At 34.2% G+C, this 14,821-nt stretch overlaps 1 protein-coding gene across 1 annotated transcript; it reads right to left on the bottom strand.

The window, feature by feature from the left end:
* Positions 1–628: 628 nt before the first annotated feature.
* LOTGIDRAFT_55220 (hypothetical protein) lies at positions 629–13,174 on the bottom strand (the record flags this gene model as incomplete). Its single annotated transcript, XM_009065345.1, has 3 exons — positions 629–691; positions 4,828–4,973; positions 13,096–13,174. Coding segments are annotated over 3 exons (288 nt in total), but the record flags the coding sequence as incomplete, so codon positions are not given.
* Between the last annotated feature and the right edge of the window lie 1,647 nt (positions 13,175–14,821).

Genomic DNA, 14,821 nt, shown 5'->3' with positions numbered 1-14,821 from the left:
ATGTTTCTTCATGAAACTTTTCATTTTTTATCACATAATTACATACAAAAATCTGTTTCTTGACATTGTGAAGATGCTGACATAGGGGAACACAATATATATAGATATATATAGAGGTTGGCTTATATTAAAATGTAGTTTCTTTTGTTTGGATTGGCAATTAGTTATAAAATCACTAAAAAGTAAAATTTTTGATAAGATTATTTGCATAGATATACTCCATCAAATAATAGCAACACATGACCACATAAACTTGCATCTTTAATAAAGTGGGTAGTAGCCTGCTGCCTTTTAGTGCTACTTATATATACATATAATATAAAAACACTAGTATCAGTGTCTTGTCACTTATTAATGTCATTTTTTATCTCTTCATGTTTCAGCACTGATTTGCATTGACTATTTCATCTATGTGATCCAATTGTAAACCATTAACTAAATCACTTTCATCATCTGAACCACTGAGAGAGGCTGCTTCAGAGTCTCCTGTTGTTCCACTACAAACCTTTTTATATGGTTTGGTTCTGACTTTCAGGAACTCATCTTGACTTAATAAATAAATACCACCAGCTGTTAGTAATTTACCATGTCTAGTTTTAAGATGCCTTTTATACGTATTACGAGTTTTAAATTTCAATGGACAGTCTGTGCATTCAAAAGGTGTTTCTCCAGTGTGACGTCTTAAATGCTCCTGAAATAGGGAATAATTGAGATTAGTTCTTCAACCCTTTAAACATCGTGAAGTTGTTGTTACCATGTTATGTCACATGCTTCAAATAATAATTATTACTTGCAGACCAGGGTACCAGACAATTTATTTACAAACCATGTCTATAATACCATAGTTCTCTTCAACTGCGAAAAAGAAAAGTTTAATGACAACTCAATATTTGCACCATATGCTTCTTTAAGCCATTGGATTCCCTTCATGATGCTTCTCTAAATAATCGTTTCTGTTAGTCATATCTCATGAGAAATTAGGACAAAGAGCACATGCAGTTGGCAAAAAGGGGAAACTTTATTGATTTTTAAGAAATTCAGGCGTAGCCAAACATTCGCATAGCACTAAAATAACAAAAGAAAGATACACAAATTACAAAATAAAATGCAATTTTATTTGACTACATAAGTAAAGTGCAACACAATAATCAACACAATCAATAATTCATCAACACAGTCAATAAATCCAATTTAAATCAAAAACATTTCACAATCATCCTATAAAGATGATAATCCATGTCAAATACTCACACCTATAAGCAACTTTAAAATAACATGTAATCCGCAGCAAGAAATTCAATGCGTAAAAATAAGCAAGCAACAAGCAATTTGAAAGTAAAAATGTCACAAAATGTGCAGCAAGAATAATTACAATACCGGTATGTCAAAAGTCTGATAATTCTATTTGAAGTTATTCAATCCGATCAGCAAAATTAAAAATATCACATCCACAGTTAGAGACACAATAGGTTATAACATATCAAAAAAGTTGATGTCTTAAAAGTCAACAATTAACTAATTCAACATAATTATCACAATTAGGTCTTGTACTTATTGTCAATATTTCACACTAAATTCAAGTTTTGTATGATAATTTTTGAAACAATCAGGCATACACATTGGCAAATTGCAGTTTTCACAGTACCAGTTTGTTTGATGATGATTCCCAGATTCTCTATCACTACAAACTACACAATCTGGATGGTATTTCTTGTTCTCATAATTTGAGTGAAAATGTCTTGCCACTAAACGTTGTGCTCGTACTTGATTTTCCTTGACTTGTTCTTGACGGGTAATCTTTTGTTCTGTGAAATCAAACTGTCAATAACGCATCTCCTAAATTTCACTTGATCCATTTTAATAGTAGGATTGTGTTCATGAAATAATATGAAAGCATTTACTAATGCGGTTTCTTTTATAAAATGATAAATCACCTGGTACCATTTTTGACACTTATGGGGGAATTGATAATATGCGCATAATTGGTCGAATCTGTCAACACCTCCCATGTATTTGTTGTAGTCCTCTACTAAAGCTGGTTTCCAGAGGTTTCTAACCTCTTCACCAATCTTATGTCTCACTTCCTTATTCACAACACCATTATCATGAACTGTTGATATCGCAGTTACACGGGCTGTGTCTGCTTATTGTCAGTAATATATTGTCTTTCTCCCAAAAAACTGGACTGTCACCTTTTTTTAACTTCACAGTCTGTAAGTCCACTGGCAAACCTTTCCTGTTGGCCCGTACCATACCACAAGCTCCAATATTCTGATGAAGTAAATAATAAAACAGATTTGGAGATGAAAAAAAAATATCCATAAAAACTTTGTATCCATTTGTATATCCATTCAAAAGTTCTTTCACAACTGAAAAGCCAAGTCCATTTTCTCCACTCTCTGTCTCTTTGCCAACATACACTTTCCACTTTAAATTAAAACCATTCACAGCATCACATAATGACCAAATCTTTAAACCCCATTTGTTCGGCTTGTTTGGCATGTACTGTTTAAAGCTGACTGCCTTTAAATTTTCTCATGGTTTCATGTATGGACAAATATTGATGTGACTGGTATACTCCAATAACCAATGAAATTAAAGATCTGACTTTAAATAGGAAGTCAAAACCAGGTTGTCCTTTTACTTGTAAAGAATTATCACTGAAGTGAAGAAATGAACGGAGCAGTTGAAATCGGTTGCAGCTCATCATATTAGAAAAACTCACTGTTTATGTCAGCCACCATTCATCCAAATAACTTTGAAGAGTACGATTTTCTGCATCGCCATCAGGCCTGCTGCCAATATTTTCCTTGTCACCATCATCATCCGCTACGGTCCATTCATCGTCCGATTCAGCTCAAAAATTGCCGCTAACACCTCTTCTTCATTGTGGTAACTTTGCCGTTTCGCGATTGAACTCAAACTCCAAGTATCGGTTGACTTCGGAGATTGCTAACTTTTGATTTTACAGAATAAACCTGCTGTTTTTCAGCAGACGTGTAAACAAACAAATGCGACACCTATTTCATTGCTTCCCTTAGCTAGGACTACACGCACAACAAACATGTACAAAAATGTCGGGAAATTCGCTTCTAGCATCTGCTTATCATTACGTTAACTTTGACGTTTCACTATTGAACTCTTAAACATACCGATTGACTTTTAAGATTAATATCTTTCGATTTAACAGAATAAACCAGCTAATTTGTAGTGGGAAAACCGAAAGAAGACGTGGAAACAAAAGAAAGTGACACCTATTTCATTACCTCCCTTTGATATGACTACATACACTACAAACATGTAAACATAACATAAAAGTGGAAAACTTTCGACGCTTGGCAATGTAACATCAAAACCCATTGTCGAAAATTTTTGACGTCTGGCAGTGAAAGGGTTAATCATATACCTACCTACATAAAGAGGAAATTGATTATAGCTAAAAATGACTTACAGAATTTTTATTATAAAAAGTAATAACTTTAATACTGAAATTGTTCTTAATTTGAAAAAATGTTGAAATTCTTGCATAATAAAATCAGTTTTGAAATAATGATAATAATAATAATGATAATGATTTATTTTTGATATAGTGTTTTACTATAGAATTTATCTAGAGAGTACATGATAAACATGATTCAATAACCAACAAAAAAATGTACAACAAAAATAACAATTAATTGAGAGCTTACGAATAGTTCAATTTACAGAGGTAAGTTTTGAGTGCTACTTTAAAAAAAAGTTTTTGGACAGCTTTTGGTTTGGATCATTGGATTCAATACCTTAACTAAGTCACTATGGTAGAGCAGTGCTGACTCAATAAGGCATATTAATATAAAAATAATGCAGAAAATATTGAACAAAACTCGCATATCGTGGGTGACAGCTTGATACCTCGTATAACGATATCCGATGCGGAATTACTTTTCAAGAAAAACTCAAAAAACTATTTGTATGCGTATTTTGTTAAAATCTTTTTGATTATGTTTTTTTACCTCTATACGTGGTTTTCATTCTTGGAAAATATAAACCTCGTATAACAATTCGAGATCATCGGCCTATTGAACCAAAAACTCGTATAATAATACAGTGTACGAAGTTTTTCATCTTCATACGCAGAAAAGGAACATTCAACCTCGTATAATAATATATTTTACGAGGTTTTAAATCTGACTGTTTATATATGTGTTATTTAATTAGCGCTTTTTGAGTTATTTAGAATCAAGCTAAGAATACGAGGATTTGTTCACGAGATCACGAGCTTTTGAACGGTACCAAAAAGTCAAAATGACCAAATATGGCATATACGCGGTTTCGAGCGGTCACCCACAATATCATATCTGTCTGACAAGCTGCTGCGTTTGGGATGTGTTGTAATTTGGCATACTGATTATCATATAGTCCGAAAAATAAACTGTTACAGCCTTGAAGTAATAAATGCGGGTATCAGTTTCTAATTTTTCCTATTCGCCAAAGTGAGTGAGCAGCTGCTCTGTATATGCTATTTATATGGGTGTTCCTGGTTCCACTTCAATCTAACATCACACTCAGATCACAAACTGAGTTTGAGGCGGATACCGTGACATTCCCAATCCCAAATATGGGACTACAGCACATCATTATATGTGCAATAACAGTAATTTGTTTCCAATTGTCCGAGACACTCCAAAAAATATGTAAATTTTCATTTTTTGATTGTGTATTCAAGCACAAAGTCCAAAAATGTAGAACTATTTGCATTAACAAGGACAGATTGACACGTGTTGAGACTATATCAGAGAGTGATTGTATAAAAATATTTCAATAGTGTATGTGTAAAGTAAAACCTACCTTAAAATGACTTGGGTGTCGAAATTTTCGTCCACAATCTTTACAGGTAAATCTACTTTGATTATTATGTATCAACATATGATAGTTTAAACTGTGCTGACGGGTAAAAGTTGTGTTGCATATTAAACATATGAATGGCTTGATCCCTGCAAAAAACAGATATTGCTTTCATATAATATCACCATAAAAAATGACATAAAACAGAAACTAGAGCCACACGTGGCACTTTGCAAATGTAGCAAATTGCAAAAGACCCTGAAAAAATCAACCTTCCACGATAATTAGATCATGTGCAAGAACAGTCTAAAGTTGAAAAATTTTCATTTTTTAGTAGATTCTAAAACCGGAAGTAGACGTCAGACCTCACAAATGAAAGTATTAGCAGATAGCCAAGGTCAATGACCTTTGATCTTGTAAAGGAGAAGGTCTAAAAAGGTCAAGATCAAGAGATATACGTCATAAAAATTTCTAATTGCACACGACTATAAAACCGGAAGTTGACATAGGACAGCAAATATAAAAGTATAAATAGATAGCCAATGCCAATGACGTTTGATCCTACAATGGTCAAGGTCAACAAAGGCCAAGGTCACAAATTGAAAATTTTCAATTTCCAAAACCTGTTCCTTTTTTTGAACTATGAAGCGGAAACAACCAAAATTCTAAGACAAAGTGGCTCAAAACATGAGATAATTGTATGCAAAGTACCATGTTGAACAAACATATACTTTGCGAATTATGCTCTTGGCCAAAAATGTCAATAATGAGTAATATAACCCAGATGTGCCACGCCCACCTTAATTTTTTTTGCATAGGGTAATAGATATTCCAAATGTTATGTTGTGTTTTAAATTTCAAGCTTCTACATTATTCAGGTCAAAAGATATAGGTCAACAAATGTCAACAAAGGTCAAAATCGAAATATGAAAATATCCAAATGTTAAAACCAGTTCCTTTTTTGGAACTATAAAGCTGAAACAACTGAGCTGTTAACACAAACTGGCCAATAGGATGAGGTAATTGTGTGCAAAGGCCCTTTTTGAACAAACGTATCCTATGCGAGTTATGCCCCTGCCTCTAAATGTAAACAATTAGTAATTCAACCTGGATGTGCCACGCCCACATTAATTTTTTTGGTCATATTTTGATTGATATCTGAGGTGACTAGTCACATTGAAAATTTGAAGCTTTTCCATTGAATAGTTCATGAGATATGCAAAAATACGTTTCAAAATCAAAAGTTACAAAAAATCGGAAATAGCAAATATGCATCAAAACTCTTTTGTAATATATCAATGGAAAGATCTCGAAGAGCCCTATAAGAATCCGAAAAAAATAACTCTCCAAGGTAATTCGGTCGCGTGTAAGAGCAGTCCAAAGTTGAGATTTTTGCTGATTTTAGACAGTTATAAAACCGGAAGTAGATGTCAGAGGTCAAATGTCAAAGTATCATCTGGTTGCCAAGGTCAGTCGCCTTTGACCTATCAAAGGTCAAGGTCATCAAGGATCAACGTCACGAGATATTCAACGCCTTCTGGAGCCAATTTTCGAGTTTTGCACATGTTGAACAAAAATGTTTCAATTAAATTTATGCACAACGTTGCCATTATCTAAGGTTCAAGAAAGTTGAATGATTGCTGCAACTACTGCAGTCTAAGCTCAGGAAGGTGTGTAAAAATCGAAAAAAAAAAAAAAAAAAAAAAGAATTGACAATATGATAACAAACTGGGACTTTGCGGTTATTATTATATAAAGCTGTACAGATGTGCTATTTTGTATATAATTCTGAAATGATAGCTTGCCAGACAAGGTGATACATGACCACAGGCAGTTTTGATTTTGAATAAAAATATTTGACAGTACAGTAAAAAATATGCATTATTCAACCTTCAGTTATACACTTCTTTTGAACCTTTTGGGGTGAGACTGAATAATATCGAGTATGAGTTATTGCCCTTGTTCTTGAAAACGTGTTCTGATCAATTTTTAGCTCGTGAAAACCAAGTTTTGTCAAAATCCGGGAAGAATCATGCCTTTTACTGTTTAAGAGCTAAAATTTGAAAGTATTTTCAAGATCGAGGTCAATAACCCCTATGAAACATTTTTAATTTTCATCAATGGGTTCATCTACGGATGATAATAAACAATTTCACCAAGTTTCGTCAAAATCTGTCAAGAATTGAGCCACCTAGAATGTTTACGAGCTAAAAATTGAACGCGTTTTAAAAACTCATAATAAATATTTTCAATGGGGTTCATCCTTGGGTAATTACGAACATTCACACCAAGTTTCATCAAAATCCGTCAAGAATTGTGCCTTCCAGAGTGTTTACGAGCAAAAAATTGAACGCCTTTTCAAGAACAAGGGCAATAACTTATACTAACTATTTTTAGATTCTTCTCACACCAAGTTTTGTCAAAATCCGTCAAGAATTGTGTCTTGTTGAGTGTTTACAAGCAATTGTGGACGGACGGGCTGACAGACGGACATGGGTGACGGCAATATACACCCCAGGATAGGTAACAGGGTTAAAATTGAAAGAAGGCATATTTGACAAAAAATTTGTCGTTGTTTGTGCTGTTTTTGTTGATTGAAAAATTGAAAGGTTTATCGTCATGGTGTATAAATTATCAAACATGTCTAATAACAATTCCAGGAAAAGAGGAAACCAGGACTGTCTCAGAGATATGGGTGCTACTAGAAGTAGAACACAATCTTCAGAATTGACTTTGACAGGACTTTTAGAACAATGGAAGTGGGAAGGCATAAGTTAACATTCCCTTCCAAGTAATTGACAGAGCATCACACTTCCAAGCATGCTGAAATAGATAAGAGAATCAGAACACTCAGATTTTCGTATGTTTCAAAAAGATCTATGTTGGGGTGAACTAGACAATCGAAAATGGTCTTAACCATGTGACGATTTAGGTACAATTCAGTGGACTGAACTTTCTGACCTTGAGAAAGACCTGGTGTGTGGGCTGCAGAATCCAGATTCATACTGCAATGAAGCATTTCCCAAAATAGAAAACACAAGTCCGGAGAATAGGTTGACATAAGCTACTACTGTGGAATTGTCTGTGTGTACATACACTTTCCCCCTTCAATAAATAAATTAGATACTGAAAAACATTGAACACTGCCTTCAGTTCTAGCCAATTGATATGTTTCTGAGCCTCTTGGTTATCTTAAATTTCTTGAACTCTCTCTTCCAAAGAATGGGCTCCCCATCCCAGACAGCTGGCTTTCGTCCAAATTGACATTTGTACTGGGTGTCCTGCAATTGAAACTCCACCACTGAAGATCGAAGAAAAGATTTTGAGTTATAACAATCTGTTTGAGATGACTCTCAGCATGTTGTCAGAACTGAACTGAAATCTTGCCATGGCACTAGATCGATACATGCTGCCATGAGTTCCAGCAAGAGCAAAAAGACATGAGCAGGAACTTGCAAACTCTCCACAAATAAATTGATCATTTCCTGAAGTGAACTGAAGCGGTCTTCTGACAAGGAGATGTAATTAATTTCTTTAAGTTCACCAGTAACCTCAGACTGGAAAGTAACTTCAGTATATAATCTATTCTTGCAGCGAGGATGTAGCGCTGAACGGCTCTTATCAACCAAGCTTCTAAATATTGAAAAATGAGGCGCTGCCGAGCTCGTAGATAACCCCCCACCACAGCCATTACCTTTGTAAAGACCCGAGGAGCCGTAGCCACACTAAAGGATATTGTTGAGAAATGGTAATGAATTCCATTTATGTGGAGGATAAACTGGTGTGTGTAGAGATACGTCTGTCAGATCTGAGGACGCTACCCAATCGTTGGGATTTAGAGCCTGATACATCAGAGTCTGAACTTGAATCGAGATTCCTCCAATTTGAACAAAACTTGTCAAATCTTTTCTTAGATTGTTCAGATTGCCTTACTAAACTAGTTCACTTCTTGGTACTCTTGAAACTTTCAAATTTCTGATCTATGCAATCTTACACGGCTTTCAAAACTTATTGAAGTAGGCCTTGATCTATAGACAAGGAGCTGGACTGAGTGCAGGTGGGCAGATTTGAAGCTAAAATAGGCTGGCCTTGAGCCTCCTCAAAGGAAGGTCTGATGAACTGAAGCCTGCATCTGACTGAGGCATCACTATATCTTACTATATCTTAAAGAGGACAGCAAAGGATGACTGGAACCACCCGATCCAGGTATTTTATCAGGAACAGTCTCTTTCAAAGTGGCAGAAGTAACTGTACAGGTCTTAGAATTCTTACAGCCTTAGATGGGCCTTCTTTACAATTTTATGATTTTAAGGCCATTTTTCCTGACCCAAAGACACTGTGGATGATCATCTATGATATTCATTTCCTTACCACAAATGGAACAAGACTTATTATTGTCCATGGCAGACTGGGAAATATTCCGACACAGTATAAAAAAAAATGTATGCTAAAATAAAAAATATAAAAATGGCCTCCGAGAAATGTACATAACTTCTGCTTGTCCCAAATACTCACCTGAAACTTTGAAAATTACGGAGCCCCTTAGGCGCAATTTTCGGTACATTTATAAAATATTTCGTTTTAACGAAATAAGTATTTCATTTAAACAAAATAATTAATTTGTTAAAACGAAATAAGGTCATATATTTCATTTAAACGAAGTAATCATTTCATTTAAACGATATAATCATTTCATTTAAACAAAATAATCATACTTATTTTGTTAAAGAAATACATTTTTAAATAAGTTATTCGATTAATCAAAAAAAATTATTTCGTTTAAAATAAAATAATTAATTCATTTAAACAAAAAGTCTTTTCGTTTAAACGAAATATATGATATTATTTTATTTAAACGAATTAATTATTTCGTTAAAACGAAATATTTTATAAAAGTATGGAAAATTGCGCCTTAGTGGCTCTGTAGAAAATCAATGGGCGGAAGTGGTTTATAGTAAGGGGAGGTAACTAGCAGTGAAATTTGATAGAGGTTCCATGGGTTCATCCAGGAATTGTGCTTATAGCTAGGGATGCAGGTAGGTACATATATTGATATAGACTCATCAATATATGCATGCATACAATGTTTCATTAAGATCAGATAAAAACTGTGGCTCCATCGGGTCCACCACTCAAATTTCATACAAGTTACTCTAAACAACTTTAAGTAAAAGGCATTAACTCCAAAACTGTCATCCATTTATTACCAAAGATCTCATCCATACATGAGTTACATAATTATGGGTTTTTTTTTTGCAATACCGGATAGATTTTTACATAAATGCAACATGAAATGATCAGAGACGTTTCAAAGTCAATTCGTTTGCAGCAAAATGGTGAAATGCAAAATTTGGGGTTAAAACCGTTTCAAAGGCCAGGTGGGCATGAGGCTGTCAAAGACTCTTTAACACCAATAGCAAATGTATTGGAAATTAAGATATGTTACTCTGTCTTTTTACCCACATGATATAAGGATTAATGCAAACTAATCAAACTATGGGTTCACCAATCTGATATACAGGCGTTTTTGTCCGAAAATTTGATTTGGTTTCAATTTGCTGATACGATTTGGTGTAATTTCGATTAGATTAGGAGTGGTCTACAAATGCGAAATGTGATATCGGTGATTAGGCAACATGGCTGCCTCTGCTGACAACAAAAGAAAGTCATCTATTTTGATTATTATTATCATTATTGCTTTGTTTTCGAATTGATTTTTTTTTTTTTTTTTTTTCCGTCTAGGCAGGCCGGTTTTCTCGGCAACGGCAATAGGTACGGGAAAACGGACTTCATGGCGTTTTGTAACTCGTGGCTAATCACAGTTTAAATGTAAAACGAAAACTTTCTGAGAAACATTACGCAACGTTGCAACAAACGGAAAATGGACTCTAGAGGGCGTGTTTATCAACCGAATTTGATCGGGTTTTCTGCATCGTATTTCTTGTAACAAAGGACAAATGATAGCAGTTGAAAATTTTCGATTTTCGAAAATTCGTTGCATACTTTTTTTGCCGAAATTAATCGAAAAATACTATTTCGGTTGTTATCGGACGGATTGACTTGAAACTTACGTGGTGTAGACCGCCAGCATAGAGACATAAAGTACACATTCAAATTTTTCTATCACTTCCGGTTTCGATGTTAGTACTTCCGGTGGTATCACTTCCGGTGAAATTGAGTTATGTCAAAAATAACATATGCATTATATTACCAGTCTTAATGCAAACTTATTAAACTAAATAAATTCGCACCGGAAGTAACATGTTGGCCGCCATTTTGGTTTGCCTCATTTTGCAGAAATTGCTATTCAGAGACCATTTTTCATCTGATTTGCATAACTTTTGTGTCAAACGATACGTTTCAAGTCTGTCTACAATCCTTAGGCAGCATAATTTTGATTTTCGGTTTTGCCTTTTTTGTACGACCGGATGTTTTTTTTCAAAGTTTGAACGCGTATATCTCATGACCTTGACCTTTAAAGACCTTCATATTTACTACGATGATAATATGTGACCTTGTCTATCTGATGACCTTTTGACCTTTGGGGTCAGACAACTCTTTCCGATTTTACAGGGGTCTAAAAATGGACCATTTTGAGTCTTTGCAGTGCTATATCTTGGTCCCTAATAGAGATATGGCGATAATTCTTTTGATTTTGTAATGTAGAGATTCTGAGGTTTCCATTGATATAAAACATGCATGCCTTACATGCAAATTCAAAACCCCATTCACTAAACATGGGACTATTATTAGATAAATCGGCTAATTAGATTAACCTGGCTGTCAACCCCAATATAAATCAAAGTTTAAGTAGTTTAAAGACACCCTCCCTTTTATATTTCTTTAAAATGTTTTGTGTCCAGTTAAGCTATATAAATAAGTTCTGGGATGGATTGAACCTTGTTATACTGTAAGTTAAGCTTACGGAAGCACATTAAAGGCAGACCCCCACTTAATTTCCCAACTTTCTTATTTTTTACCCAAATTCCACCAAACTTGGTATGTATGTGTATAATCAAATTCTAAATTTGATGGATATATCGAATTTGCGTATTGCGCATGCGCATTACTAACTTTCTTATTTCTTATGCGAATTTCATCAAACTTGGTATGCATGTGAATAATCGAAAATCTAAATTTGATGGATATATCGAATTTGCGTAGTGCGCATGCGCATTACCAACTTTCTTATTTCTTGTCTGAATTTCATCAAAATTGGTACGTATGTGTATAATCCAATTCTAAATTTGATGGAAATATTGAAATTTTGTTGTGCGCATGCGCATTACCAACTTTCTTATTTCTTATCCGAATTTCACCAAACTTGGTATGTATGTGTACAATCCAATTCTAAATTTGATGGAAATATTGAATTTTTGGTGTGCGCATGCGCATTACAAACTTTCTTACTTCTTATCTGAATTTAATCAAACTTGCTATGTATGTGTATAAACCAATTATAATTTCAATGGAAATAACCAATTTTTGTTGTGTGCATGTGCATTACCAATTTTCTTATTTCTTATCCGGATTTCATGAAACTTGGTCTTTATTAATTGACAAACATTCTTTTATTCCTAGTCAATATACTATAAGCTCCAGGCACTTCTGGATATTTGCATTTAGAGATGCAGAAAAGTATTTACTAGAATGTAATTGCAATAGACTATCTTTGTATGTACCTGAATGTCGTAACCCTCCCTGCATCAGTACTGTTATTAGAACAGTTCTAGTTGTTGTTGAATTTTTACATGCCACCATCTTTAAAAAGCCTAATCTAATTGCTTAACAACCTCTTGGGACAAATAGGATGATTAGTCTAATCAGTTTAGGTAAATTTTCTGACAAATCTATCAATTAATCAAAGCTTTCTGGCTCACAAATACACAAAATATCTAATCTATGAAATTTAATCGGCCTACAAAAAACGCCTGTGTACCTGAAGATGGTCAGATTCAATAAAAGAATGAGCTAAAAGGAGGTAAACCGTTATTTATGGAAAACGTAAAGAAGAATTGAGCAATGAATTATGTTATGAAACACTGGAACTGATATCAGGTTTGATTTTCTTCGCTGCCAAAACATTCTGAATACTTCCAAAATTCTTTTTGTTTACAAATTTTCTTTCCCATAGAAACAGACTTGAGCATATGGGACATAACTCTGAGATATCTTGCAACATAATGTGCCATTAGGTGTGCATAAACAATTCGATCCAACCTCTTTAAATAACAAATGAGCCTGAAAATTTTGAACAATGCATTTACTTACCAGCATGACTTCTATAATGGTACATTAAGGTGGCACTTGCAGTGAATGTTTTATCTTTACAAATTTTACATACCAAAGGAACTCGGTCATCTTTTTTTCTAGTTTTTAATTCACGTATACATTTTAATGCCAACTTCTGTAAAACAAAACAAAAATTATCTCATAGCATTTAGAAGAATTAAAAGGATGTCTAAGCCTATTTTGACTATCAGAGACACCAAAAGCAGTAATTTGAACCATTCAGGGAGATTTCTGACCAATTAAGATTGTAAAAGATAGCTTGCTAGGCAAGATAATACACAACACACTGCAAGTTTTTTTTTCAGAAAGCTTGACGGGTAAGGTAACTGGCAGCTTTGATTTTAAACAAAAATATTTAGCAGTACAGTATCAATCACCAGTATGAAATGTTCAACCTTTAGTCATAGACTTCTTTTGAATTGTTTGGGATGATACTGAACAAACTAAGTTTTGTCAAAATCCAGCAACAGTCATGTTTTTTTTTAAGTGTTTATGAGCTAAAAATAAAGAAATACCCTTTATTAGGCATGGTGTAACCAGTCAATTGCAGAGGCATCTCCAGTCAATTGCAAAGGCCAACTACCAAAATAAAGGCGGTTCAGGTTCAATACAGATGTGTCTCGGGTCAATTGCAGAAGCGAAATGACAAGGCGGTGCAGAGGCGTCTCACGTGAAGTGTGGAGTTGTGGAGGCGAACTTACATTGCTAGTGCGCATTCTTTTTTATGCGGGGACAATCTTGGTCAGATGAAGAGACGCCTCCGCATCAGGTCAAATTCACCTCACATTTTCTAGCATAAATAGAAGTAAAGCTTCACTTGTGCATAGTTGCCTCTGAAGCGTTCAATCAAGAACGAAACCAGTCGGGCTATTCCATGCCTAAGAAAGGGTATTTTTTTAATATACTCTAAGCTTCTTCAAATTCAAAGCGTTTTCAAGAACAAAGCAATACTTGACACTTAATATTTTCGATTATTCTGATGTTGAATAGAGTTTATTCTTGGTTGGTTACGAACTCTCATATCAAGTTTTGTCAAAATTCGTCCTATTGTCCTCATAGGACATAGAGTGTTTACCAGCATATGTGGACAACATGAGTGTCCAATATACTCCCCCAATTTCATGTAAAAAGAAATATACCCTTGCAATAAATTTGTCCTTCCTTCAGTGGCATATATTGATAAATTAGCCAGATTTCTGTATGCATTTGAATTCAGACAATTTCTTTTTGGAAATATGTGTTACCATGGAAAAATCCCCTCCGTAACCTGAAGCACTGACAGGAATTTTACAATTCATTGTAATGAGTTTTTGAACTCACTATTTCAATTTGTGGAAATTTCAACTTATGCAAAAAATATGTTAGGTGTGCCAAAAAGGATTTTGTAGATATGAATGAGAATATCTTAATTTCCAGAAAATATTGATCATTAATAGTAATAAATAACATACTAACCGTCTCCCAAACATTAGAATTATCATCTCCTTCAATTATTTGATAGCAATCATTGTTATTCTGTATTTGCTTTACTTTTTGATCTATGTCTTCATCACTGAATGAGATATTTTCCTCTGGTACTGAGATTCTACCTTTTTTAGATGGATTAGATTTAGGCATTGGTGGATATGGCTCTAAAACATTTAATAAATTACTCATAATTACTACAATAATTTATTACAAATTTGTCAGTCTGACCAAAATTAGA

This window comes from Lottia gigantea (genome assembly GCF_000327385.1).
Source record: "Lottia gigantea unplaced genomic scaffold LOTGIsca_7, whole genome shotgun sequence".
NCBI classification, from domain to species: domain Eukaryota; kingdom Metazoa; phylum Mollusca; class Gastropoda; family Lottiidae; genus Lottia; species Lottia gigantea.
The sequence above is the reverse complement of the archived record's forward strand: the minus strand, read 5'-3'. Positions and strand labels throughout refer to the sequence as shown.